The sequence below is a fragment of the Astatotilapia calliptera genome, chromosome 3 (assembly GCF_900246225.1).
Source record: "Astatotilapia calliptera chromosome 3, fAstCal1.2, whole genome shotgun sequence".
Taxonomy (NCBI): Eukaryota; Metazoa; Chordata; class Actinopteri; order Cichliformes; family Cichlidae; genus Astatotilapia; species Astatotilapia calliptera.
In genome coordinates, this window is record NC_039304.1 from 12,922,271 (window position 1) to 12,949,926 (window position 27,656).

Consider the following 27,656-nt stretch of genomic DNA (forward strand, 5'->3'; position numbering starts at 1 on the left):
GTATGTAGAAACAAATGCTTCTAAGTGCTGGAATCTGTATGGCCTCCATGAGGAAACAAAGTATAATCTCATGTTCCTCTTGAAAATCTACTTTTTCCAACTAAAAGCCTTAAGCTTGGTCTTTGGTTTTGGAACCTGTTCACATATTAAGGAAAAGTAGAGTTAAGCCTTTTTGGAGCATGCAGAACATTTAGAAATCACCTCTCCTTCCTTTTACGTAGACGTTTTAGAACATGGAACCTTTACTCATCCAGTTGGTAAATCTCATTGTGCATCTGCAAGCCTCTTTGCAACCCACCTCCACCCTAGCTCCTCCTTTCACACATTTGTGTTTGAATGTTTATATCTGTTTGTTCCGTGTTTGGGTTTTGCTTTTGGTTGATTCAATTCAATTGTTTGTATATAGCGTCAAATCACAACAACAGTTGCCTCAAAGTGCTTTACATTGTAAGATAACGACCCGTTAATAACAGATGCATAACGTCAACAATCAGACTACTCCCTATGAGCAAGCAATTGGCAACGGGAGGAAGGAAAAACTCCCTTTTAACAGGAAGAAACCTCCAGCAGGACCAGGATTATGGAGGGGCAGCCATCTGCAGGGGTTTGGGGTAAGGAGAGGGAGACGTTGTGGGAAATAGTCCGAGTTTATGCTCATGTTTTGTAAAATTATGAATTGATTCCAACAATAACATGAGGAAAAGCTCATTATCACACTGAAATGTTAATAAATTATAGTGGACTGTGCACAGTGTAGAACTGTATGAAGGGGATTATATTCAGTGCAATCATTACATGCTTGCCTTCAGGCATTGATAAAAGCCTCATGATAAATGTTAAAGCTAAATCAAGTTTTATTCCCTAATACACACAAGCCATTTCGTTAACAGATTGGCACAATTATTTTATAATAGGAAATTAAAGCAAGTTAAGAAAAATTTGGTTGCAGTATACTGTAACAAGATTATAGTGCTAACTCGGATTATGGTTTTACCAAAATATAGCAGATATAGTGGTCTTGTTGCTTATTTAGCCTTTTTATTCCCAGAAATGACGAATAAGCTCATGAAAAATGCAGACTAACTGCACTTTCATGTTGTTGTTGTGGCAGTTTTCTCAGTTTGTGCATTCTCACATAATTTTACCACCTCCTAATATAACGCAGTACCTGCTTGTGGTGCTATTTATTGTTGTGCCACTGTGACAGCCCACTGTTATCAGGAAATTCTTCAGCAATGAACTCCGGTTCATGTTCGCCCGTGATATTAAATCACTCGCTATGCACGATGAACATTTTTTTGATTTGTAAGTGTATCTCTGGGTTCGATAAAACATTATTCTACTGGATGCTCCGCTGCTAAATGATATCTGATCTGTGGACCAAACAGCTTTCATAAATTATTTCCTCACATTTAATACTGTTATGGCAGGGGATGTCTCGACACAATTAACTAGAAATGAAGCTGTATTGAATACCAGAATATTTAGCAGTGCGAGATTATTAACACCTCAACCAAACTTCGCCTCAGGAGATCCCCTTGCTTGGAATATTAAGTGGATATGTTTATTTAATACAGATATTTTTTCATTAGATACTTTATGGCATAATTATTTTATCCTGGCTTTCAGGGCAAAAGTAAATTGTTTGTATTTGTTTTTTCCTAATTGGAGAATCAGGAATATGATAAAGCATGCATGCCCTGCAGCATGCAGCAGTGCAAAGATGGTTTTAAGCATCCCTAGCCAGAGTTGTCTCTACCGAACTCACAACGCAGGATATGAGATTTATTGGGACTCATTTATCAGAGTTTATTTCTAATTACAGGTGAATGAAGTTACACTTTGAAGCAAACACGGGAATTAGTCCCGGAGTGTCAGCCAGTTAAGTTTACACGACTGAAAGAAGAGGAGGAAATAAAAGCATTAACCTGAAATTCAGTAGCTCAGTCTCCTCATTCTGTCTTGCTGTTGAATATAAACTGGGTTCACGTGTTTTTGCTTTGATACGATCCATCAAATCAGTGTCTGTTTGAGTAGCAAACTCAGCAGTACTATAAATATTTGATTTGGCGCTTAATAGCTTCAACACAATGCGTGCTCTCTATAACCCAGAAAGTTTAGTATTTGCAGTGCTTTGACACAATAGCTCATGCACTACTCATCACTTTTCCACATCCTGCTAAATAAATTTATACCCACGTTGATGATTCCTTTTAGGAACAGCCTTCTATATCGATTTCCTCTCAGCATCTTTTTCTTTCTGCTGAACTGTGCTCGTCATATCTCATCCTTTGGACAGTGGCTCCAGCCGTCCTGTATTCTGTCTGCCATTTTATGCCACCCTTGGTCTCTTTTTACTGTTCCTGCTAATGCATGTTCTCCATCGACCTTTGCACTCGAAGCTCAGCTTGACTGGCACTTTGCTGCTGCTGAAAGGATGGTGCATCATAAATCAGATGACAGGCTGGCTGTGCAAAGACAACTCGAGTCCTGCTCTTTGGCCTCACGTGTTGTCCACAGTGAGCCAACAGATAGCCGCGCAGGAGCTAATATTGCAGAGGTACAGAAAGGAGGAGTTCAATGTTATCTCCTGTAGCACGCTGTCTGGATCTTTGTATTACTGTCCACCTGCAGACAATACCTTTGACCTTTCCCTTCACTACAACTAATCATGTGGAATGAATTGGGAGTTTGATAAAGATCTAGTGGTTCTGCTGTAGAGAGAGATGGCTGCCGTTTTGTTGAGAAAATGAATGTCTTTCATTTATAGGCTTATTGCCTCCAAAGGGAATTTCCGACCCATCACTCAACACGTTGCCTTTTCTTTTATTGTGCTTTTGTTTCTTGGAGCTAAATTTCAGCATCCTTTATGATCTGGTTGGTCAAGTATTTGAGCAATTTATAGGTCTTTCTCCCTTTCTTCCTTATTTGACACCATGCTATGGATAGAATTAGCATTTTTTCGTTTTTTTGCATGGAAACACGGTGAAACATGCAATCCACTAAAATGCAAAAGCGTATAACAAGTAAGGTTTGCTTTCTGAATTGGCTCATTACCTTTAAAAGTAAGGGCTTCCTGGGGCATGTTTGTAACTTTCAGAGTTGGTGAATTGGACCGGACAGAACTGATTCAGGTGGGGAAATGGGGGAGGACGAGCGTATGTGTTTACTAGCCATCCAACCTTGAATGATGAGGCATCGCCATAGCACAGCAGATGTAGTTGGTAGCGGAAAACGCATTTCCTGTGAATGTCGCTGAGGCCACACACACCCATATTTCAGAAAATAACCAAAAAGCCCGACTCACATACCTGCAGTAGTAAAAAAAGACAAGGTAGATTGATGGTGTCTCCACATACACAGATGTATTTTTGCCACCACCCAACAACTCAGAATGATGATAAAGACAGTTTCTCTTGTTCATGTGCTGCATGTGTAACAGTGCTCAGTACAGCAGTGCACATCATCACGCCACATCGCAGCTCTGCATTTCTTTCTAAATAAAAAGCTCAAACATACCATCTCTAAAATAGAACAATGTTACTACAGTCATATTACATCAGTTGTTGAGTAATTTAACTTGACATTTACAAAAAGACATAAAACAAGTAATAAGGTCCAGATCAAAAAACAAACTACAGCCCATAGGAAATGCATCAGATCCCAGAGTATTCATTTCTTGCATTTCCTTTAGGTAGATGTGAGCTTACAGTATTGTGCAAAAACTCTTTTGTCCCCCCCTCCCCCATTTCTTCATATCTTGCTCGGAAAATTGGTGCATCGATTTACTGAAATTTCCAAATAAAAAATGGAGATACTATATGTAAGTTAAAACAAAGTTGTTCAATTTTTATGAGCTTGAAATTCAATTTTTGGTATGACCACCTCTATTCTACAACATTGTCTGAACCCTCCTATACAAGGTTTCTTGTGGATTCTTTAACTCTTTCTCCTATAAAGACAAGCTTTTATTAGATAAGAGATTTGATAGACTTCAGGAATAGTTCTCCAGTCTTCTTGAAGGACACTCAAAGCGATTCTTTGGATGTTGGCTGCCTTTTTTTCTGTCAAGATGATCCCACACTGCCTCACTAATGCTGAAGTCCGGGGTCTGGGGAGGTCAATCCATGACTGATAGTGTTCCATTGTGTGTTTTTCTAACCAGGTATGCTTTTACTGCCTTGGCAGTGTGTTTGGAATAATCGTCATGCTGAAAAATGAAGATGTTGCCAATCAGGCACTTTCCAGATAGTATTGCATGGTGGATCAAAATCTATGGTACTTTTCTACATTCAAAACTTCATCAATTTTGTCCAACAACACTGACTGAAATAGAGCCAGAAACCACGACAGTGTCTCCACCGTGTTTTACAGATGGCTGCAGACACTCACTGCTGTACTTCTGTCTTGAACTCTTATTGATGCATTGACAACAAAGATCTGTTCCCACTGATTTTCAGTCCAGTTCTTGTGTAATCTGGCATACCTCAGCAATTTTCCATGTATTGCTTTCTTAAGAATGGCTTCTTGACATCCACGCCTCCACTGAAAGAATTTCTAATAAGGCTTCAATGACCTGCAGCTGGATCAAGTGAAGGGCCTGGAGCCTGGAGAACTATTGGTCAAGCACTCTAAAAAAGAAGGCAAAATATAAAGAAATGAGGGGTGGCTCAAGAGTTTTGCATAATACTGTAACATGAAATTCTGTACACTATTCATGCACTTGCTGACTTGTTGAATTCTTGCTGAATATCACATAAATACACATTTATTTGAGTCCTGGATTATACTCAGTAGACAGAATGAATTGTCACTTCCTATATATAGTCTGAAACAGTCATTTTTGTCTTCCCTACAGTTACAATGTGTATGCAGAGGTTGAAAGGGTTAAATATTGCAAATTTCTATAAATGCATGCATGCGCACGCACCTTGCAGAGTGTGCTTTCTACAAACTAAGTCCTCAATATCAGTCACCCCACAGCACTCCATGGTTGATTGCACAAGCTGCTTCACTGAGGGTTTCCCTGGTTCACGGCTCATAATTGTCTACCCTTTCACAGGCGCTGCCTCTGTAAATATGACAGCCTGATTTTAATGTGCCTTGGAACACATAACCCAAACACTAACGCTGCTCTGCATGCCTGAGCAAATCACTGCAGGTGTCACCTAATTATATCATCCACTTGTTCTCTAAGCTGATCTGTAAACAGCGGGACAATCTCATCTTCGCCTCTTTTCCCATCCACCGATCGGTGTAGCTTTGATTGATGACGGTTACATCGAAGCCAGTTTCTCTGCTGTTGGTCTTGTATTTTCACCAAGGCTCACCGTGTGCTTAAGAAAGATAACACATGTCCAGTTTTTAATGGGAATTTTGTTCTTGGGGGCCTGTTTGGTATGCATACGCAGTGACTGTGCGGGGGGAAAAAAGGGTAAAATCTTTTAAGAAAAAAACCTCACATAGGCTACTGTTTAATTTTAGTCCATTTGGCTGGTGCATAAGTTTCATGTACACAGGAAACACTTTAAGCTCGCGAGACTTTCTCAGTGACCTGTACTGTCGATCCTGTCCTTCGTATCCACTCTGCCCAGACCAAACGTGATAAGATCCTCCCCTTATGAATACTGAGCATGAAAAGTGACGAGACGTGTGGGCAGCAAGTGAGTGAGAAAAATATGTAATCTGTTCCAAGATCAGTGTCCATCAGTCTACAGCGGCAAATGAACAAAAAGGACTGCATGTTTGTCACTCAGACTTGTCTTGCCTGATCGCAGATAAGAAATTTGGACATGGCAAATCTCCAGACCTGAGTGCAGCTTGACATTTCAGACTTTTTCTTTTCAAAGATGCTATCTAACAAAGGTTATAGAGGTTGGACAAGGTCTTTGTGAAAGCTCTCAGTGAAGGAATGATGAATGTGGGGATTTGGTTGGTGCAAGCTGTCATCAGGCACATGTCTCTTGTATGGTTCTCAAAAATTAGAAGGAATAACTAGAAACTACCAAATTAAAAGCACTTAATGTGAACTGATTTAGAGAAATTATTGCACACCTCCTTTGTGCCAAACTACAGCACAGGAAATAATAGTTGGTTTTTTTTTGCCATAGTCTTTCTCAAAAACACACATCCCCTGGCATCTGTGGCTCAACAGAGGGAAAAAAGGAGACATCTTTAGATGTGCACAGTTTTCAAATGCTCTTTGTCATTAAACATACATTGCTCTGCTAAAGTCTTGAGCTTTATACTTTGTTTTCAAGGAGCTAACTTGGTTTTTTTGTTTGTTTTTAAAGTCAAGCAATAATTCTCCAGGCTTTCTTTTTTAAGTCAGTTGACACTGACCTGTGTATCATTCAAACACAAAAACCTAACTCTAAGGATGGACCAGTGTTGTGTCTGCACATAACAGACAACTCAGCAAAGCACCTGCTGCAATAACACAAAGCTTATTGCGTTACATCTGGCCTATCAGCTCTTCCGTCTACTGTTCACGGTGGCCGAGGAAAGCAGGGAGAAAAAGATGAAATTTGCTAGATTACAGAAGAAATGGACTGAAAATCAGTGGTAGCAGGCCTTATGGAGCAGTCTATTGAATTTGGAAATGTTTGGTTTGAACTACTGTCAGTATGTACAGAGGAGGTCAGCACAGAGGTATAGCAATGAGTGTGTACAGCCATCTGTAAAACACAGTGGGGGCTCTGTTATGGGTTGAAACTCAATTTCAGCCATCACCATGCAATAGTATCTGGAATGCATCTGATTGGCAATGGTCTCATTTTTCAGCATGACAGTGATTCCAAACACACTGCCATTACAGTAATACAGTACCCAGATAAAAAAAAAAAAAACCCAATGGAACCATTTACCATACTATCTGGAAAGCATCTGATTGACAGCAATTTAATTTTTCAGCACTCATCCAGCACGGTGGTTAGCACTGTTGCTGCACAGCAAGAAGGTCCTGAGTTCAGTTCCACCATCAGGCCGGGGTCTTTCTGTGTGGAGTTTGCATGTTCTCCCCGTGTTTGCGTGGGTTCCCTCCGGGTACTCCGGCTTCCTCCCACCATCCAGAGACATGCAGTTAGTGGGGATAGGTAGGGCTGCTCAATTAATCGAATTTTAATCACGATTACGATCTGGGCTTTCAACGATCATTAAAAATGACTGAGCCGATTATTAGACCCTCCCTCATGCTTTACTCTCGCGCTGCTCCGTGTGGTAAGTCAAGCGCACCGCTCTCCATTTCGAACACGCGTCACAACAATTAAGAGGACCCGAGGGAAGCTCGGAAAGCTAAGCAGAAGTTATTTGGAGAGGAGAGTGACTGCCGTTGGTTGAAAAGAGGTAAAAAAAAAAAACTTCAGTGGTGTGGAAACATTATGGGTTGGCGGAGTTAGACGTGGATCAAGTAGACAGTGTGTAAACTTTGCTACGATGTAGTAGCTGCACCACAGAGCAACACTGCAAAGTTGACTAAACATAGATGTTTACATTTTTCATTTATTTCTTATATTGCAAACATTTGCACTGTTATCAGTATTTGCACACTATTTTATATTATTTTTTAAAGTCATTATTCAATACATTGTTATTGTTAACCCTTTAAAGCCGGTCAGAGCAGCACACTCCGTTTTGCGTAACTATTTTTAAATCCCTGTAGAACCTGGGGCCCGTTCTTCGTACCTCGCTAAGTAGGTTAGCCGGATTAGATTGTTGACGATTTCGCGTGATCCTGGATCAGTCGGTTCCCCGAAGCTCATCCGGGACTTGCTGTCATAGCAACAGAGCCGTAAGCGTAAACCTGCTCCCGAGCAGGTTTACTTTATGTAAACAGGATTAGATCGCGGCCACGCAGGTATGTCCGCTTCATTTATACGAAAGCAACAGCGATATTTTTCCACTGTTTCACCATAAATAAATATTATCAATGTAACTAAAGATAATGCAGCACTTGATCCTTTTATTGATGTCACACAGATACATACAGGTCATTTCCTAAAAAAGGGAAATGTACTATTAACATTCTATTACATGTATGTGATTATTACAGATGTAATTCATATTTCAGAGTAGTAATTGTAAATTACTTCGTGTAATCAAGATGAGAGACCACGGCTATAAAAGCGAAGGTGGATTTGGGAAGGCTGTCGCAGCCATGTCCTGTCCGTATACGCGACCAACCCATTGCGGAAGGTGCAAGATTGATAAGGAGAGTCCTCAGAATTCAGCGTATATTGCGGGACAGACAGGATCCTTTAGCTCAGCGCGACAGTGTGCTCATTGAGAGATATCGATATTCCCGTGAGGGTATTATTCACTTAACCAACTTGTTGACGAGGGGGTGCAGGACCACCACCTGTCTTTTTTTCCTCTGCCCTTTTCTTGGTTGCTGTTATGAACAAACTAACAGAGTATTACAGGCCAGTATTACCTTGCCAAGAGACGCAAAGCAATCTAAGAGATAAATATTACCATTCTGTAGAATACTCCTGTATTCCACTTTTACTTGTTCCCATGTTCTTGTGGGTCCTGTTGTGGCTCTAATGTGAAAGGGGATATAATATAACATATTATAATATAATATAATGCCATATGATATTGGACAATATAGTGTCATATGATAGATCTACCCTACCGCCTACTGGTGTTGGCCAGAGGGGCCGATGGCGCGATATGGCAGCCTGGCTACAACCGTAGCTGCCTCCACCAGTGTGTGAATGTGGGAGTGAATGAATAGTGGTATCGTAAAGCGCTTTGGGTGCCTTGGAAAGCGCTATATAAACCCAATCCATTATTATTATTATTATTATTAAATTACCTACGAGTTTGATTTGTCAGCAACTTTCTGCCAGCCCTCTCTCCTTGCTTTTGCAGCCTTTGCAGTGTTCTCTTGCGTTTTAATTAAACTCTGAAACTCCTGAAATCCCTCACTCATGAGTTCTTGCTCTGCTGCCGGAAAATACCGAGCACGCCCCTTCGACATTTTCGCCGACCAATCAGCGGGTTGCCGATCAATGTTTCTACTATCGATGCGTAGCCCCTTTTACGACACCCAGTGATGTCACATTCCTGCGTCCAGCTGTAGTAATCGTCAACAGCAGGTGTGTTCGGGGAACCGGATTAGCGAGCTCACGGTTAGCGCGATGATTTGATCTTGGATGTGTCATTTGATCTTGGATGTAGTAAGCGACGTACGAAGAACGGGCCCCTGAACCGCGTAAGCTAGCGCAATAATTTGTTTTGCATATGAAACCGGAGGAGTTGTACTTACATCTTATGCCATCAGCTTGTCCTCGGTCACAGTTTCCTTCCACATAAAGCTTTGCAAAAATCTGTGTCATTTTTGCGGAAAATGTAGTTTTTTACTTGTAGGCCTTAAGTAAAAAACTATACTATACTATACTTATACTAGTGTTTTTATAAGTCATGTTTGACTCTATACTTTTCTGAATAGTTGCTGGGATGCTTAGAACTCGAATTGCACTGCTGGAAATAGTTTATTTTGATGCACGTGCTGTTTTCTTTGCAAATTTGCATCCTAGGATTGTTTTTTTTTTTGTTTTTCCTGCAGTATATAAAAATTGCTGTATCTCCAAAATAAAACTATGAAGACACTCAAAATAAATTTCCTGTTGTTGTAAACTATTTTTTGCAACTTTTTTGTATTTAAAGTTTTGAGGGATAAACCTCTTAAATTTCTCCAAGTAGAAATATATGTAAACAAAACAAAAACGATTTTCAATTTTTTTGTAGTTTATTGCACTTGTTTGCAATTAATGTAGTTACTATGGACTTAATGCATACATATTATTAAAATATGGGCTATAACAGTTGTATTGATGTATAGCAACTTGAAATGCTCCCACAAATGGCACTACAGCATGTAAAAAAAATATATATAAGCTCTGGCGGACTTGGTTCTATGGTAGGTCTTAAAGGGTTAAATAAATATCGTCAAATAATCATGATCTCAATTTCAGTGAAAATAATCGTGATTATCATTTTTGCCATAATCGAGCAGCCCTAGGGATAGGTTAACTGATTAATCCAAATTTCACATAGGTGTGAGCGCGAATGGTTGTCTTGTCTCTGTGTGTTAGCCCTGTGACAGACTGGTGACCTGTTCAGGGTGTACCCCGCCTCTCGTCCGACAGCTGGGATAGGCTCCAGCGCCCCCCGCGACCCTGAGAAGGATGAGCGGAAGCGAATGGATGAGGGTAGATGGATCACTCATCCTAATCACACTGCCAGTGCAGTAAAAGCATACCTGAATAGAAAAACCACACAGTGGAACCCTATCAGTCATGGATTGGCCTCCCCAACATTATTGAAGTAGTCTTGGATCATCTTGACAGAGAACAGAATCAAAGGCAGCCAACATCCAAAGAGGAACTTTAAATGTCATTCAAGAAGCCTGGAGAGCTATTCCTGAAGATGACTTAAAGAAATGACAAGGAAGCTTGTTGAGAATAAAGGTGGTCAAATGTGAATTACTATTAATATATGATACCAAATATGGACTTTGAAGTTCGTTAGGAAAGTACAAATTCTGTTTTGGCCTTGTATTGTATTCCCATGTATGTTTGCAATAAATTTCCCCGCCTATTTCCAATTTTTGTAGGAAAGCAGAAAGAAATGAGGGTTGGTTCAAGACTTTTAAATAGTCCCGATGACATTAATAGAAAGCCTTTCACGTTACAGCTGAAAGGCTTCTTATTCCTTGTGATAATTTCATATTTTTATGTCTGATTGAGGCAGCTGGCATCTTTATTGGTCTTTAATGTAATATTCCTTGAATAACATTTCAGTGCTCTCAAACAGGTTATTGAATCATTAGTGTTGTGAGCAGCTCTATAGAGCCTCATTCAGGGAGCTGTGTTTTACCCTCAGGCCTTTGTTTCAAATGATAGAAGTGTCAGCTTTCCACAGCTTCCATTTTCTTCTCCAATATCGAAATAAAATCATTTTGTAATCTCAGTCTCGCGAAGATAAATATTCTTGTCAGGTCTATAAACGCAGAATTTTCAGGTTTTCTATCTGTCAGACCTGCCATCCTGTAATAGTTTTTAGAGTGGTGATTGTCCAGAATTTGTGTGACATTAATTGAGCAAGATGTGGAGTGTAATATTTATCTGTCAGCACCATTGATAGAATCATGGCTTCGATAATAGCTGAGTGAATGCTTATGCCACAAAATCCCCACTACTACTTTTCTCATTTGTCTCACCTCCGCCCTCACAGCTTTAGTAATTTATGGTTTTAAGATGGTATCTGTATGCTGGAGAGAAGTTATGATTGGACAGTTATTCCTACTTGTTTCATCAACTATTGGTCTTCTGGGAAGTGTTTGGCAAGCCAAGCCATGATTTTGGAAAAGGGGGATAGTGAAGCCTCTGTTGGCCCGTTGAATGCCTTGTGATGTGGCTGTGGCTTCACTGAGGCAGTGCCAGTGCCCACATGTTGGCAGCTCTGCTGTGAGTTGTCAGGAGACACTGAAGAACTAAACTTTTAGGTTAGTTGATTTTTCATAAATTGCATGTGAAAGCTGAGCAATACTGATACCAATACAATCTGATCTGAACCTGTAATTCTTCCACATAAATGTGTATTATTGACTTTGATTGGCTTAATATGCTAAACTAACATTGGAAATATGTTGATACTGCCTTTGACCTCAAGGAGACATTAAAGTGATTGTTGGTGCATTTTTACGGAAAACTGGAATGATGTTACCGAGAATGGAAACTTTTACCAAAACTATGAAATATCAGGACTATGTTACACTGTCGTACAAAACAGCTGCAGCCTGATGTGTCCCCTTCCAGAAGTGTAACTATGCATCATAGTAATGAATGATGAGAATATCCAATTCCACCACATCCCAAAGGTGCTTTATTAGACTGAGACTGGTTACTCAGTCTAATAAAATGGCTCTGAACTAAAACAGTGAACTCATTGTCGTGTTTAAGAAACCAGTTTGAGATGATTTGTGAGAACTTTGTGAGATGAAGCATTATCCTGCTGCGAGCCGTTATCAGAAGATGGGTAGACTGTAGTCATAAAGGGATGGATATGGTCAACAACAACACTCAGGTAGGCTGTGGGGTTTAGTTGGCACCGAGGAACCCAAATGTGCTGAGAAAATATCGCCCCGCACCATGAGGTTGCCTTCCTATCAGCGTGAAGCAGTCTGGCCATTCTCCTCTAACCTCTGGCACCAACAAGGCTTTTAGAGCCAGGAACTTCCACACACAGAATATTTTCTCCTTTTTGGGCCACTTCTGAAAAACAAATAGACAAACAATGAGGTGGTTTTGTGAGAAAATCCCATTAGAATCCCATTCTGAAATACTCAGACCAGCCAGTCTGACACCAACAACCATGCCACATTCAGAATCTCTTAAATTCTGATGCTCAGAATTGGCTCAGTTTGAATTTCAGGGGGTCAGCTTGACCGTGTCTAAATGCCTAAATTCATGGAGTTGTTGTCATTCATTTTTGCTTGTGTGTGTGTGTATATATCGTATTTTGCCCTTGTACACTACACAAATGCAGTTTTTAAAGCACTGACAATGTGTATACTTCGAAAATGTGCATTTCAGTGAAATTAACTTCTCCTCATAATTTAATGAGCTCCAAATCCAAAAAGAGCTGTTCAGAGCAATGAAAGTCAACCAGAACAAAAGTATGAATGCAAACAATGACGTTGCTCACTGATGTGGGGGATTTAACGTGGGGATTTTGTATAGCTGAGAGATTCTGTGGAGTCGGATCATTGGAGGTTTTCAGCTTAAACCAACATAAACAGTTGGTATGAAAATACCACTTAAAAGACTGGACTAACTGGTCTGCTATCCTCTCACCTGTGATTTGGACACAACAAATTCAGAGTAAAAATATATGTATAGATTGTAGACTATGGGATAAACTGCTGGCATCTAGATCTGACAACAACAGTTATTTTATCTGCTATTATCTAAGCTGTGTAGTGCAATAATGGCATCTGACTGTTCTTTTAGTGTCTGTAATAGATGGATTTAAGTAAAACACAGATAAAAGCAATGATTGAATATGTTACTTAGGAAAAAAAATCTTCCTTTAAAAAAAAAAAAAGCATAGAAAGCTGATCCAGACACAGAGCAACTGAGATATTTGCAGTCATTAAATGTTTGGAAAAGAAAAGTAGACTCTTTTGCACGAGGTAATTACAGAATACATGCTGTATTATACTGCCTAAAGATGCACTTTTTGCTCTAACTCAGTTTTCAGAACAGCGCACCCAAAATACAAATATACAAATAAATACACATTTTTAAAATTATTGCATACAAAATAATCCTTGAGTTCAGTCCTCATCAAATGTCTCACTTTGCAAGGACAAGTCTCCCATACCAACGACTTTTTAAAAATGCTCTGGGCTATTCAGGTTAAGCAGGATGTCTGCTGAATATTATTTTCTTTTTCAAATAGCATCATGCTAAATTATTCAGAGAATTTAAAAAAAAACCATGGAATTACATCTCCTACTTTCCATTCTGTGTTGCTGAAGAAAAAGCAGCGGCAGATGGACCGCATGTAAATGGATGAGTGCGCGTTTTTCCATCACTGGAAAAGAGCACTGCGTCACACTGGCTATTTATCATAGAGCAATTGAGTAAGCGGTGAGACACGGTTTCTTTCACAGTGCCAAAATAATATCCTGTTGTGATGATTGTAATCAAGTTGGCTTTGTGCATTTACATCAGTGATATATGGCGGACTTTACTCTAAATTGATTCACAGCTTACACGGCAGAGGGACATTCTGAGTCAAAATAATCAAGTAGAGTGCAGTGAAATTGTGTTTGCAGTCGCAAATAACTCACAGAAACGCACAAGCTTTCAATGTGGCTTTTCTACTTGTTTTGAACTTGTAGTTATTGGAGTTAAAGCATTGATTTCCTGAAACATGAAAGCTTATTATTTTCAAAATAAAATGGGAGTAATTTTCTTTCTTTGGTTAAAACAGGATAAATATCGAATGCTGTGCTGTATGATAATTACAGTCTGCACAGGACCAGTAGATGGTGGTGTCTTCACTCATTTGCTCCAAACGCTGACTGCATGCATCAGCCTCTCTCTTGGACACACACGGTCTCTGTCGCTCTAGTTTTCTTTATCGGCTCGCCACATCTCATCGCAATCAAATGTGATTCAAAAACAAGCGATTAAGTTAAATAAAGTTGTGCGATTTGTTGCTTTCTTTACTCCTGAAGTAGGTGATTATCTAGTGAACGCTATCAGCTTTTTCTCTTTTTCCTTCCTTTTGAACCACGAGATATTTATTTTGTCTTGCCTTGCTAAAAAGTTAGTTTGATCTCTCTGTACGGCTTTTTGCAATTTAATTTTTTTTTTGCCTCCCATCTCCAAGATCAGTCTTTCCTATAACCACAGAATTATGCCGTTTTCTTGATTTAATGGTATAATTATCCAGCAGACAGAATTCAGTTACGCTTGCTGTGCCGCTCCTGTGATTAAAGTTAATTTGAACATGTGTAGCTCCCGCTCGGTTGTGCGCCTTCTAGGACCACACCTCCCCACAGCCTCCGTCCCATCTCCCCTCCCTCACTCATATCCGTCCCCTTTCCTGCTCCCTCCCTTACATTGCAGCGAGGCAGTCGGTGCGCCTGAAAGAGTGAGCGAGAGCTCCAAACTGTCAGAGAACAGCAGAGTTTGCTCTCCCGGCTTTCAAGGGTCTCCTCGTTTGTGAGGGAAGGAAATGAAGAGGAAGAGGATCGTCCTGAATTCTCAGTGACTTCTCGAAATCAGAAACATCCTTAATGACTTCAGGCTTCTCGCAAACCTGAGGACAAGTCTTGCTGATTGTTAATCTCCAATTTTAACCTTACCCAGAGTGGATTTAGAGAACAAGCGAGCAGAAGGCGGGTGCCAGGGGGCACCCGGCCCGTGCGCTTGGGCCGGCGTAGCGCTGGAGTTGGTGCAGGGGAACTGGAGTGCGGGGCCAGGTGAGAATGGTGGTCCTGGTCCCGGCGGCGGCCCGGAAGTAGAAGAAGCTGGCTCGGGCTCCGGGTTCGGGTCCGGGTATGGCGGTGGGGAGTGGGCAGAAGGGGGAGTGATGCTGAACGCGATCTGGGAAACTGAGGGGCTACAGACGGTGGGCATCGTGGTGTTGGTGTTTGCCTCCATCAAGCTCCTGCACCTTCTGGGGCTCATCAGCTTCTCAGAGGGTAAGACACTGATTTGAAGGTTGTTGGGGTGGTGGAGGGAGGTGGAGGGAGGTGGAGGTTGGCAGACACAACAAGTTAAAGCTTGCTCACTGATAGACTATAATAAGCCTTGCTGATGTATTTTCAATCAGTCTCACCTTTTCAGCTTTCCACGTCTGCTCCCTCGACTCATTAGATTCACTCTCAGTTTGCTCGAAGTTCTCTGAAACTTTCTAAGACTGCAATTTGAAAAGTTTTGAAGTTAACTGAGGTAATCATTATGCCAAAACAGGAGTGGGAAGCACAAAAAGACGGTCTAATTAATGCGTAGCAAAGGAAATGTCACAGAAGTATGCGTGAGCTTGTGATGAGATCGAGGAATGTCTTGAGCTGCAAAACGGTGTCACTTCTGAAGCATCAAAACATTTGAGAGGCAAGAGAATTTCTGTATTTCAGACCTTAGAAGCCTCTGTTGTTTTCTTGTGCATGCATTTCACTTTGCTCTTGAGGAAAACTGAGCGGGGAAGTTCGGCAAGCGCAGAATGAGAAAAGAAAGCGTTCAGTTTAGACCTACTGAAGCTGTCTCGTTAAATAAAGTCGAGCACTATGGTAAGCACTTCAAACCGAAGAACAGCACACGCTGCTCAGTAAATACACCTTAACCTGTAATTAGAATAATCAATCAAAGGTGGGTGCATATTCAGAGGGGCAGCAAGTAAATAGAGAGGCGATAATGTGCTTTAGTCAGTAGCAGGAAAAAGCCGACCTGACCCGACCTGAGACGAGTGTTTAGATGGACGTGTTAGCGTCTGTTGACTGTCTCTGGCTGTGCTGTTTCAAAAGCACCTGGGAGCTGGGTTTTCATTTGGGTTGGGGGGATGGTGAACCTCACGCCCGACGTAACAGTTTACATGCCTCGCTAAACACTGGCGACTCAGATTTCCCCTCGCTCTGCATCTCCAAGCGCAGCTGACATGATATTGATTATCGGCGACGGTGAGATTATACAGATGTCAGGGCTGGCATGTCGGGTGCCGTTTGCCTGTTGATGTGATTTATATTCCACGGAGCCGTCTCAGAGCCTGATTACTTACAGAATGCCTGCGCTGGCGGTGCCCGACAGGCTGTCAATACAGATATCGATGTTTTGTTTGTGTTTGCAGTCGTTTTCAGGACGAGGGAATGGTAAAAAGATATTGGGAGAGGGGCTGAAAATGCACGCGAAATGCTTTTCATTAGGCAAATAGGTTTTCAAATGAGAGACCACAAATCTTTTTGTAATCATATCAACACTGGCAAACGCAAGCTGTGTGTAGTCTTAAAATCTCCCACGATGCATGCGGGGGTAGAAAGAAGTTAAATTTTGTAATTAAGCCCATACAGAAGCAAATAAATCATCAAAACTCGAGGTGCAACTAAGAATTACTTTTTAGTTTTATTCCTTTCTTGATTGCTCAATTAGTAAAGGTCCTTTTTTCATTTCACAGATCCCATGTTGACATAAATTGCTCTTTCCATCTAAAGATCTTGTTAGTAAGCAAGCTAAAAGCCAATAAAGGCCTGAATATATTTAGTCAACAGCACATTATTCCACAGTTTCTGTTTCCCTGTAACTTCTTCTATAGCGCAGATATCTTAATGTGTAAATAGGAGAACTTTGCACTGTGTTAGATGGCATCTTTTATAGAGACAGACCAGTTGTGTTCCCTGTTTCCACTGCTCGGTTAAACAAAGCTAAATATCTTGAAGCGAGGTTTGAATTAAACACAAACTGATCATCTCAACCAGGATTCAGCAGGACAGACAACAAGCATGTTTCCAAATGGTTTAAGGGTATTCTGCACATTTGTAAGTTTCTTGCAGAAAGAGGAGCTAATAATAAGTGGAAACAGGTTTGTTTTTTCTGCATTTTCAAAACTCAGAAAACAACTTTAAGGTCATTATTCAGTCGGCGTTCATATTTTCAAGTCAGCAGGGGCGGAAAAAACTAAAACTAAAAGAACTGCATTTCAGAAAGGCCAAGCTAAGATCAGGATTCAGGGCTTGTGCTTGCAAATATCTGAGTTGACAGTCTTAACCGCCGAGCATCTGCGTAGCTTCACTTGTATATAAACCTCACAGTTGTATAGATTTACCTTTGTAGCAGCTGTCACGTTCTGCAATAACTAAAATAGTTTGTTTTTGCCCCTTTTATTTTTTATTTTTGAAGAAACCTCCAGGGACAGAGGTTCACTGAAAGCGCACGGTCTGCTTAACATTCATACAGTCAGACACGTTCACAGCTGGGAGCTGCCCAGTACGATCACATCCCTCTACTGCAGGCCACCTGAGCTGCTCCGCTGGGGCTTCTGCAGGATAAAGGTCTTTCTTTCAAAAGCCTGTGTGGGGTAAATGTTGAGGGAGTTTCTCAGCTGCGCTGTAGATTTAAACTGGCAACGTTCCAGTCACGGGAGTTATCTCGAGCCGAGAGCACGCTCTGGATGTGTCCCAGCACTGCTCCGCTCTTTACTGTAAAGAGTCAGCTGGCAGCAAGTAAGAAACTGTACCCTTTGTAAAAAATCAAGTCTGACCTCCTGGGATTGATTATTTCGACTTCACAGACTGTAAGGACCTCAGACCCTGAGAAATAGTTTATTAACAGCCTCTCCCTGCTCCTGGCATGCTTTCACGTTGGAGAAATATAACAGGACTATTGCATCAGACCGTGCACAATCACCAGAGCATTCACTGTGAATAAAAGTAAGGTCTGGCAAGCTGCACAAAAGTCACTTGCTTCAGTTTAATTGTGAATGCAGCAGAACTGATGCATGTGTGCTTGTATTGTTGCCATTGAGCAGAATGGCAGCGCAGCTGGCAAGTGTTTGCCCTCCTCGGCTAGCGAAATAATGTAATGACCACTTTTATTAGAGACTGAGTTAAAGATGGAGAAATTACGATGTTTGCTTGTTTTTTGCTGAATAATCAACCACCAAGCCTTCTCCTCCTCCTTGCAGAATAGCGAATAACAATGTAGATTCTTACACTTGCTTATTCACAAACATATCCAGATCCTTCTCACACGTATGTACATTTCTACTTACATAATGCAGTATTGCAAACTGCTGAGTAAAGACTCAAGCCTCAAGGTGCAGGCTAATCAGTATGTCACGAAATGATGAATTATTCTCTGGTTCAGCTGTACACAGCAACACCCCCGACCGTAACCTCGTAGCCCTGCAAACACGCACACACTGCACGCAATTACAGCATTACCAGAACGGTGATGGAACACTGTGTCAATTTGGACCTGCCGTTTGTTTATTACCGGCTCAGAGGACAGAGTATCTCAGCACCGACATTCATCTAACAATGTTCTTATGTTCTGTGTGACCTTGATTGGATTTTCAAAGGCGGGCAAATAAAAATAATTTGTGTCAGCAACTGACCAGGACCCTTTTTTGTTCCCTATTGCCTGTTTTTATTTATTTATTTAGAGTGGTAATAAAGTGCTAATGAGCATGTTGGCTCGATTTGTTGGTACATAAGTGACAGGACTCTTATGTACCAACTAGGGTTGCCAACTCCCTGAAAAATAAATAAGGGACACCTCGTGGCCAGGGCCGGGCGACCCAGTTGTCTTCACCCTTCCCAGTGTGGTAGCTCTTTTTTTTTTTTGTGTGTGTGAAATTATTTTTTAACCATTTGACTTGAAGTTGATTTAAGTAGATGCATATTCTATTCTTTGTGATATGACCATATGGGAAACAAATGATCATTTACCATTTATTTTTAGCTCAAAATGACAACATTAACACAGTAAAACAGGTCTCTTTCTTAAACAGAAGCCTGTCATGCTTAACTTTTGAGAATATAAGTAAATCTTTCTTTAAAAGAACTCTGTCCTGCTTAACTTAAAATTATATAAATTAATAGAAAACAATAGAAAGAAAAATATTCTTGTAACTGTGCACATATAGTGCATTTAGTACAATTGGCTTCAGTTGAGGTATTATTTCAGCTTTTCTAATGCTAATCAGCTGCTCCTGTTTGTAAACCCGCTTGTTCCCATGATTACGCATCATAACTCATCATTATTCATCTATGTATTACTTTTATGTATTAGTCATCTATTTGTTGTAATCATCTATCCTTGCAGTTGTTTATTACACAAAATAAATTATATTATCACACTTCTGGCCACATAGCGCTGATATTCACTGCACATGCCCATATTAACTTTTTCCAGCCAGGTGTTTTCCTTTTCCCATTCTTCCCTTTCTCTGAGGGGAACAAACATTGCTGCTCTAATGCTGGGCTTACACTGTGCGGTTTTAGGCCCATTTTGAGCTGATTTGAGTCGTGCGACCGTTTTGGTGATCGGACCGATTTTGGCCTTCATCGTGCGTCGTGTAGTATACGTGGGGTAACGAGAAGCGATTAACACCTTACGACCAGCTCCCGATCATCAATCGCTCGTGAGGGTGTCACCACAGCCGCTCACACTGCGCACGCGCAAACACGTAAACATCGGTGAAAAAGATGGAGCAGCACGGCTGTGCAGCGTGTGATCTGGACACAAGCCATGGAGGCACAACTTGTAGAACTTTGGAAAGCTCATCCGAGCCTTTTCGATGTGGCATCACAAAATGATCACGACCACAACAACCGTGAAAATAGTTGGATTTACACTGCTGCTTAATCACAGCTGCCTGATCAGTGTTTTTCATTAGCAATTTAGCAAAGTTGATGGTGGTGGTGTGTCTGTGTGAGTGAAAGACAGAGAGAGAGAGCGACAGATTTTCTGTTATAAACTTCATGTTATGGAGGCACAGTGTGAGCACTCAGGTCGCATCAGAGCATCGGGCCGTATAGTGTGAGACCCTGCATCATGACCTATGAACTTCTAACCCCTGCGAGTCAATCGTGCAGTTTGAGCAGGAGCTGAATAACGTGACTGAAAAAATCACACAGTGTCTGCCCAGCTTTAAGTGTACTGTCGTCCGAGACTTGCACCGCAGTGTCGGCGTTTATTTCCCTGCTGGCCATGCTTCTTGTTGTGGTCATCTGTTGTCTTCCGGTATTTTCTCCGTAAGCGACCTTTCCTCGACCAATGAGATGAGCGGTAATCTGAATTGTCATACTCGAATTGTCATAAGTGTGCTGTCAGCTCATTGGTCACAAAGCAGGAGAGGGGCTGGGAATTATGTTTTCAAACAAAGCGTTAATTCCATTAACATTTATAGACTACTTTTGATTCTCACTATATTACGGGACAAAGTGCGTCCCTTATTAGCTCAATACGGGACGTGTACTTTTGTTTCTAAATACGGGACGATTCCGTTTTTTAAGGGACGGTTGGCAACCCTAGTACCAACAAATTATGCTTGTAGGTGATGCAGACAAAAACTCCAGTAAAATCAAGCCAAGATAATAGTCACCTGCAATTAACTGGACCGTCATCATAGCCATTCTTATGGTTTCAGTCAGTTTGGACACTTCTACTATCGTGTAGTACGTTACAGCTTACTTCTGCATGCATTTTCACAGGACCGTGTGAGATCAAAGGTGAAGGGGTAAAGCTGTAAAGCGTGTCAGACACCTACTTAAAATAACATTTGACGCAGTCTGCGATTTTTTTTTTTTTTTTACCTACAGTGGCTGAAATAAATCTACGACTTTTAGCGCGCTACAGCTAACTAGCATCGCTGGTGTTGGTGTACCCTCTTTCTAGCAGCTAAAACTTGCTTTATCGTCCCTTCCTTTGCCTGAAATGGGGATAAAAGGAAGCAAGAATTGAGTGCTTCTCAGTTAACTTTTTAACTGAAAGCACAGCATTGAGATACACTTAGTGACACGCTTGTACACATAGAATAGTGGGTGTTAGTATGGCGGTACGTAATCTGAAACACATCATGTTGTTCATTACTTTGTTGATAATCACATATCTCATGGATGGTTTGAAGAATGATCGACGAAGGTCCTGGTTTCCATATTCTCCCTGTGTGTTTTTGCTGGGTACTCTGATTGCCTCCCACAGTCCAAAGACATGATGGATTCTAAATGGTAAGGCAAAATTCTAAATTGCCTGTAGGTGTGAGTGGTTGTCTGTCTCCATTCAGTTAAATTCAGCTCAATTTATTTAAATAGTGGCAAATCACAACAACACTCAAGGCAGATTGAAAGGTAAAGACCCTACAATAATACAGAGAAAACACCAACAATCAGGCGATCCCCTTTGAGCAAGCTTTCGGCAGTGGGAAGGAAAAACTCCCTTTTAACAGGAAGAAACCTCTGATGGAACCAGGCTCAGGGATGGATCACATCTACTGCCACCATTTGGGCTGAGGGGAGGAAGACGGGAGAAAAGACACTATGCGTTAGTTCTGCAAACAGATTGGCAACCTGTGTGGGGTGTACCCCTCCTCTCCTCCTGTGACAGGTGGGATAGGCTTCACCAACCCTGAATTGGAAAGGGGGAAGAAAATGGATGCACAGTCACATGGATGAAGCCAGTTGAAGCACCACCAGTTGGTTTACATTTCAATATCTCTACAGATACTGCATTAATTGTCTTTAGACAATTTTTATGTCCTGCTGTCCATTTCCACTGCTTTAGGTTGTGAACACCTTTTGTTAAACATAACTAACACATTTTAGATCAATGTGCTAAGTTAAGAAGATGAAAATGCTGATAGCGCAAATATAGTTAGAGCTCATTGTGACACCGCTTTTGTTTCAGATTTCTTTGATTGGGTGTTAAGGATCAACCAAGCTTTGCTGAGTGTTATAATCGTGCTCAGCTAATGTTAATAAGCAGCAAGATGTCTAAAGCCTGCTGCGTAAAAATCTTTGGAACCCACAGCTGGTGAATTTTTATCATCCAAAATTATGAGTGACCTTTCTGTTGCTGTTTGGTGGCATTTATTTATGATCAAGCTGTTCTGACATGCCTGTCATTGATAATCACATCATCTCGGCATGAAGCTGGCCATACAGTAGGACAGGGGTAGGCAACCTTTCTGATGGCGAGTGCCATTTAAAATTTCCTCAGAAGTCAATGTGCCATATGATTGCATTAGCAATAAATTTAATAATGCTCTTTATTAACAGTTACACACTATATAGGACCACTTTATAGAATTATATTTGTTCGCAGATGTTGGCAGCTATCAGCGAATAGTTATCAGCAATTTTGAAACAAAAAAAGACACTTTTTTATCCATAACAGCAAATACAGAAAATACAGAAAATACAAATGCTATTGATGGTCTCCTCACAACAATGATAAGAAAAATAAACTATGTTAATGTGTGTTAATGTGATCTCTGGTCTCCCACTCAAAGACACAGGTCTCCAAGTGTCCAGCATTCAGATGGCCACCTGAGGACACTCATGTGAGAGAAAATCTGCTCACACAGATAAGTAGAGCCAAATACTGTCAATAAGGCCTTTGCAATGTTCTGAAGACAGTTAAACTTGTCAGGTAGTGATGTCCAGCAGGTGACAATACAAGCTCCATGAACACGCACATCTATGGATTCCAGCTACTTCGATGCTATATGTATGATTTCTATACATTTTACGTCAGATAAAAACTTTGGTTGTAAGCTTCAGATAATTATTTAATAAAAGCTAGACATTTTAAATGAGAATAAGAAAGTATTTATTTGTGCCCCCCTCTCCCTGTTAATGCCCTACCTGGCCCCCTGGCATAACTTTGCTAGACCCGCCCCTGCACAGTTACCAGCTGTCAGCTACGTAGAAAAGGATCCTGGTGTTATTTGTCTCTCAGAAACAGTTCATAACTTCCCTTCAACTCATTCACGTCACCTAAAAGGTAAACCTGTTTCTCCATCACCTGTTCAGCTCTGATGATTCAGTAAGGACATCTTCATGTTTCCCTCTCACCAGATAACCAAACCGATATCATGACCAGCAGCTTTTACAGCTGTGGCTCCAGCAAACATCAGCTGATAGTAGAAAGTAATATTAAATAAATTCTAACAACAGCTGATCAAGTTTAAACGTGCTGCTGTTGTTTAGCGCGACATCCGGTGGTTTCCTCTTTCTGGTGCAAAGTGGGCGATAAACAAACAAGAGAGAGAAGCCGATCAGCTGATCACTGATCAGTTTCATGATTGAAGTAGCAACAGGAGAGGGAGGGGGAGATGAGAGAAGAGGCAGCTGTGCAGCAAAGACACAGAATAACTCCAGCCTTGTGTCCTTTTTTCATTCTAGCTGAAGTCCGGGACAAACTGTTCCTTTTCACCTCAACACGAAACGCGTAATATTTTCTCTCAATACGGGGCGATTCCGTCTTTTTACGGGACGGTTGGCAACTCTACTAACTAACCTTATGAATTAAATAAAGTTCACTATCAGTAAGTAACATCATAGCACCCACCCAGCAGTATAGAAACTCCGTCATGCTAGCTAGTACGCAGTACGAGTTATTGTAGCTGACTGTAAAAAGTCAGCACAACAAAAATAAACTCCACCTAAACTTGGTTTATATCTGACCCAGACAGACTGCAGGTCATAACTTCTTACCTGAAGCTCAGTTCACCTGACACTCGGACTGGCGGCTGCCTCGGGTCTCTCCTCCTGCCTCCCCTTTCTCTCATCCACCTGCTGGCCTCCACCACTTGCTAATTTTACTGAATCTGAGGAAGCTCCGCCATAGCCGCCACCAAACAACTGAGTTATTTTTACACACCGACCAGAATCTGGCCAATCCACCACCTTTCAGTGTTTTACCGTTACAAAGGGGGAAAAAAGTCACCGGGCCACCGAGCAAATGCCCGGTATGCCCGATGGCCAGTCCAGCTATGGTCGAGCCATCAGTTAACCCTTCGGTTGCCGACCCCTGCAGTAGGAGAATGACAGCTAACTGTGTTGGTCTTTATGTCTTCATTGTCTGTACACATACTTATGATATTGTTTAAGGCATACAGCCTGTGAGGGATTTATATCACTGTAAAATACCAAAAAGGTATTCTTCATTTTTTTAAGTGCATTGCGTTCATTTTTCATTCAAACGCGTTGTTTTTTGGACATCGTAGATGGTTTAGTGCATCTTTATTATGGGATTGTTTTGTTTAAGTCACATATCATCAAAGTTGGGTCAGAAGTGTTTAGCATCCTTTTTGTTATGATGGATGGCATTTACAGTCTTTTCAGTAAATTCATTTGGCTGTGTCCATTGTGGGAATAAATCTAATAATTACTCCAGCAGGCAAACTTTTAAAAGATTGGAAACAAATCCAGTCAAAGGTAAAGAAGTGTAAAGTGTTTTGTAGCGCTTTAATCTCTCATCCACTCAGCAGTAAATTTAAACAGTCAAATGGTCTAATTTTCCTTTAGCTACTTTCTATGCTTTAGAGCAACCACCTGTGCTGCGTTACCAGTCCTCATGGTGTCTTTTGAGGCAAGAAAGGCCTGGCAGTGGATCTTAGTGGAAGTAAGAGGACTTACTTTAAAGCAAGGGCAAGTATCACACAAGCAATCAATGTTGATGAAAACATCACTGGTAATAAGTGGTGATAAAAGTAAGCTGCATGCTTCTGAGGCAAGGATATATATGCTGCGAGATAGGTGATGGCAGCATGAAAAAGCTCCCCATGGACGAGTGAGCAGGAGGCACAATATATACTTAAAGATTCACTTAATTAAATGACCTGTACATACAGCGCAGCAATGTAGGACACAACCTCCAAAGCATATTGTCTTGTGAATACATTAAGAGGTTTTTAAGGATTTGGTGTTGCATTTTTTGGGGTTAATTTAAGCTTGAGCCTTGCTTCTTTCAACCATCTCTAGACCTTTGAAGTTGCACGTGCTTTTCCCCCTTTTTTTTTTTTTTAATCAAGGCTGCACAACAAGCGTGCTCATTCAGCGTGTTTCTGGCTTTAATTAGCCTGCAAAATGAATAATCATTCCAGCAACAGTATTGTCCATAATTAAACCAAGGACATCAGTTCTTATTCATAATGCATGTTTCTTGTTGTGGTTGATTGTGAATTCAGTGGAGTTTATAGTCCCCATTAATTTCACTGAGGATTTATTTTTTTGTTGTTTGTGGGTGGAAGCTGGGGGAGGTGGGTCTGCATGTTTGGGCACAACTGATGTTTCTTCTATTTGTTTTGATTTTAACTCCTCGACTAACTGAACAGCAGGGCTTTTTGGAAGAATTTAGTGGTGTGCACTATTGTAAAAAGAACTGGGACACTGGGAAATATAAAGTGCTGAATTGTACCTCTCGCAAACCAATCTCATATCACGAGAGATTCCTCTGTTATATTGAAACCATTTGCTGAGCAAGGACAAGTCTGAATTTGCACTGAGTCTGATGAAATATCATACATCATCAGCTGTAAAGCTACAGGAAAATGTTAATGTAGTCTGAGCACATGAAATAATACTTTTCTATATTTGAATAAAAAGGAAGGAAAAAAAATCACTTAGCTCATTTGGATCTTATTGGCTGGTGTTGCAGACCATAAATCATCCCAGCTGGCTACTTCCTTTTCATCACAATAGCGGTGGCAGAGTAAAAGCCTCACTGTCAGAGAAATAATGGAGGAAGTAAGTAAAACGTTAATCAACTATTGGGGCCATTTTGTTCCCCTTCAAGTGATCACATCACGTCTTTTGGCTGAGCCGCAGTTTATGGAGAAAATTGGATGTGAGTTCAAAAGTTTGTTTTGGCATCTCAGACTGTTGATGTGAATTACACTGTAAACATTGTCTGGGGTAAAATCCATTAATCCATTGATGCACTTTTCTGAGTGACCGGTAGCGTCAGTGTCAGCAGCTGGAATAAGGATGACTCACTCTGAAGTTAGTCATAAAGACCATCTCTTCTCCGGGTATCCTTTTTTCTTGGCGTGAAAGCTCTAATCTTTGGAGCTGAAGTATGATAAACCTCCTTTTCCCTCCCTTGTCCCATCTTATAATCTTTAAAATGATTGGAGAAGAAAGGGCAAAGTTCCTTTCCTTCCACTGCTGTAGCAACGCCTTCCCAGAGACAGACTATTATTGAAGCACTTCCACATGACAAATGATTGCAATTAAAAACATAGACTGCTCTTTCCCCCAGATTCCAATAAATGGTGATGGTGTGTCATTATGGCCGGCGTGAGAGTCCGCTCTCGCTCATAAAGAACCTTGCCATCCGGTTCCCAGACCACCAGTCAGTGCAGTCACTCACACTCAGGTCAGAACAGGAAAGGACAGCTTTTTATGGTCCTGGCCATACTCAGCATGAAAAATTAGTTCCTACATGTCTTCGGTATCCGCTTGTTTAAACTAATTAAAACTACTATTATTGCATTAGGCAACATAGAAGCTGTAGCAAATTGTACTAATGGTGGAAAGCATTGGATAATGTGTTCCTGGTGCCAGTAAAGAGCCACTGTAATTGGAGATATTTTGCCTTCTGTCTTGTAATAGCTAACCTGCTGTAAAGGGAATAGTCAAGGCTTCTGTTCACACGGATCCGTTCCCGGTCTCCTTGGTTTGGCTCGTTTGGATGTTCTTTTCATTACTGGCAGCATGACGCAGAATTTTTAATATGTCTCTGGATAAATAAATTCATATCTCAGCAAAAAGAGTTTGCACTGTTCCATGTGGTCTAAGAAATTTGCTCGACTGACCTTGCCCTCCAACTCCTTCCTATTACTACAGCGATTACACTGCCATTTTTCCTGCCTGCCATAAGAAACTGTTTTATTAAATAACAGAAATGACATATCGCTTTGGCTGACTCTGGTCTCAGAGCTTATTTGTATTTGTGACCACCAAAATGGAAACAAATGGCAGGTCTGTATCCACCTCCCTCTTTGCTCCTCTCATTTATCTGCTATAGCATGAGGCCTGCGTTTCAATTACTTATCTCTCACTGACTTGCATCTGCAGATCTTACACATGGAAAAAAAATGTGTTGTAATCAGCAGATGTCCACTGCTGGCAGCTCTGGTGTTCAGAGTGCTTCAGGTAGAGGCAAAATCTGTCTGCTGGCGGATCTGGAGATGATGGATTCATTGGTGCTTTTGCTCTGCTTTCAACCTCTTTGCTATTAAGTTTTATTACTTGGCATATTTCCAAAGTTCAGTATGTATTTCCCCAAACAGCTGTGTTCCGAGTTGAATATACATGGTGTCACTTTCATCTGAGTAGATATAGGGCTGAACGATATATCGCATTTGCGATAATATCGCGACATGATCAAGTGCAATTTTCTAACCGCAAAGGCTGCGATTATACTCTGGACATGTCCAAATTCATGGGCTGCATCCTCCTGAGGCCGCATTTGTAGACCGATTACGTCACAGCGACGCGCCGAAGGCTGTCCAAATTACTACCATATCCCAGAATTCATAGCGCGGCCCAGCCAAACTCCAGTTTCCAGCAATGGCGGCCGCTACTAAGTTTTAAAATTACTCATACTAATCTTTCTGGGTCACAAAATAAA

The 27,656-nt window shown here is 41.1% G+C and overlaps 1 protein-coding gene across 8 annotated transcripts in view; it reads left to right on the top strand.

The window, feature by feature from the left end:
• Positions 1-27,656, top strand: part of kcnip4a (potassium voltage-gated channel interacting protein 4a) — a 155,436-nt gene that overhangs the window by 101,451 nt on the left and 26,329 nt on the right. Inside the window, exon 1 of one of the 8 annotated variants that reach the window (XM_026161860.1) lies at positions 14,352-15,226. The exons of the other annotated variants lie outside the window; for them this stretch is intronic. Within the exon in view, the coding sequence (XP_026017645.1) occupies positions 15,115-15,226 (112 nt within the window). The 5' untranslated portion in view covers positions 14,352-15,114. Of the gene's footprint in view, positions 1-14,351; positions 15,227-27,656 lie in introns of those variants that run through there. 8 annotated transcript variants of the gene reach the window in all.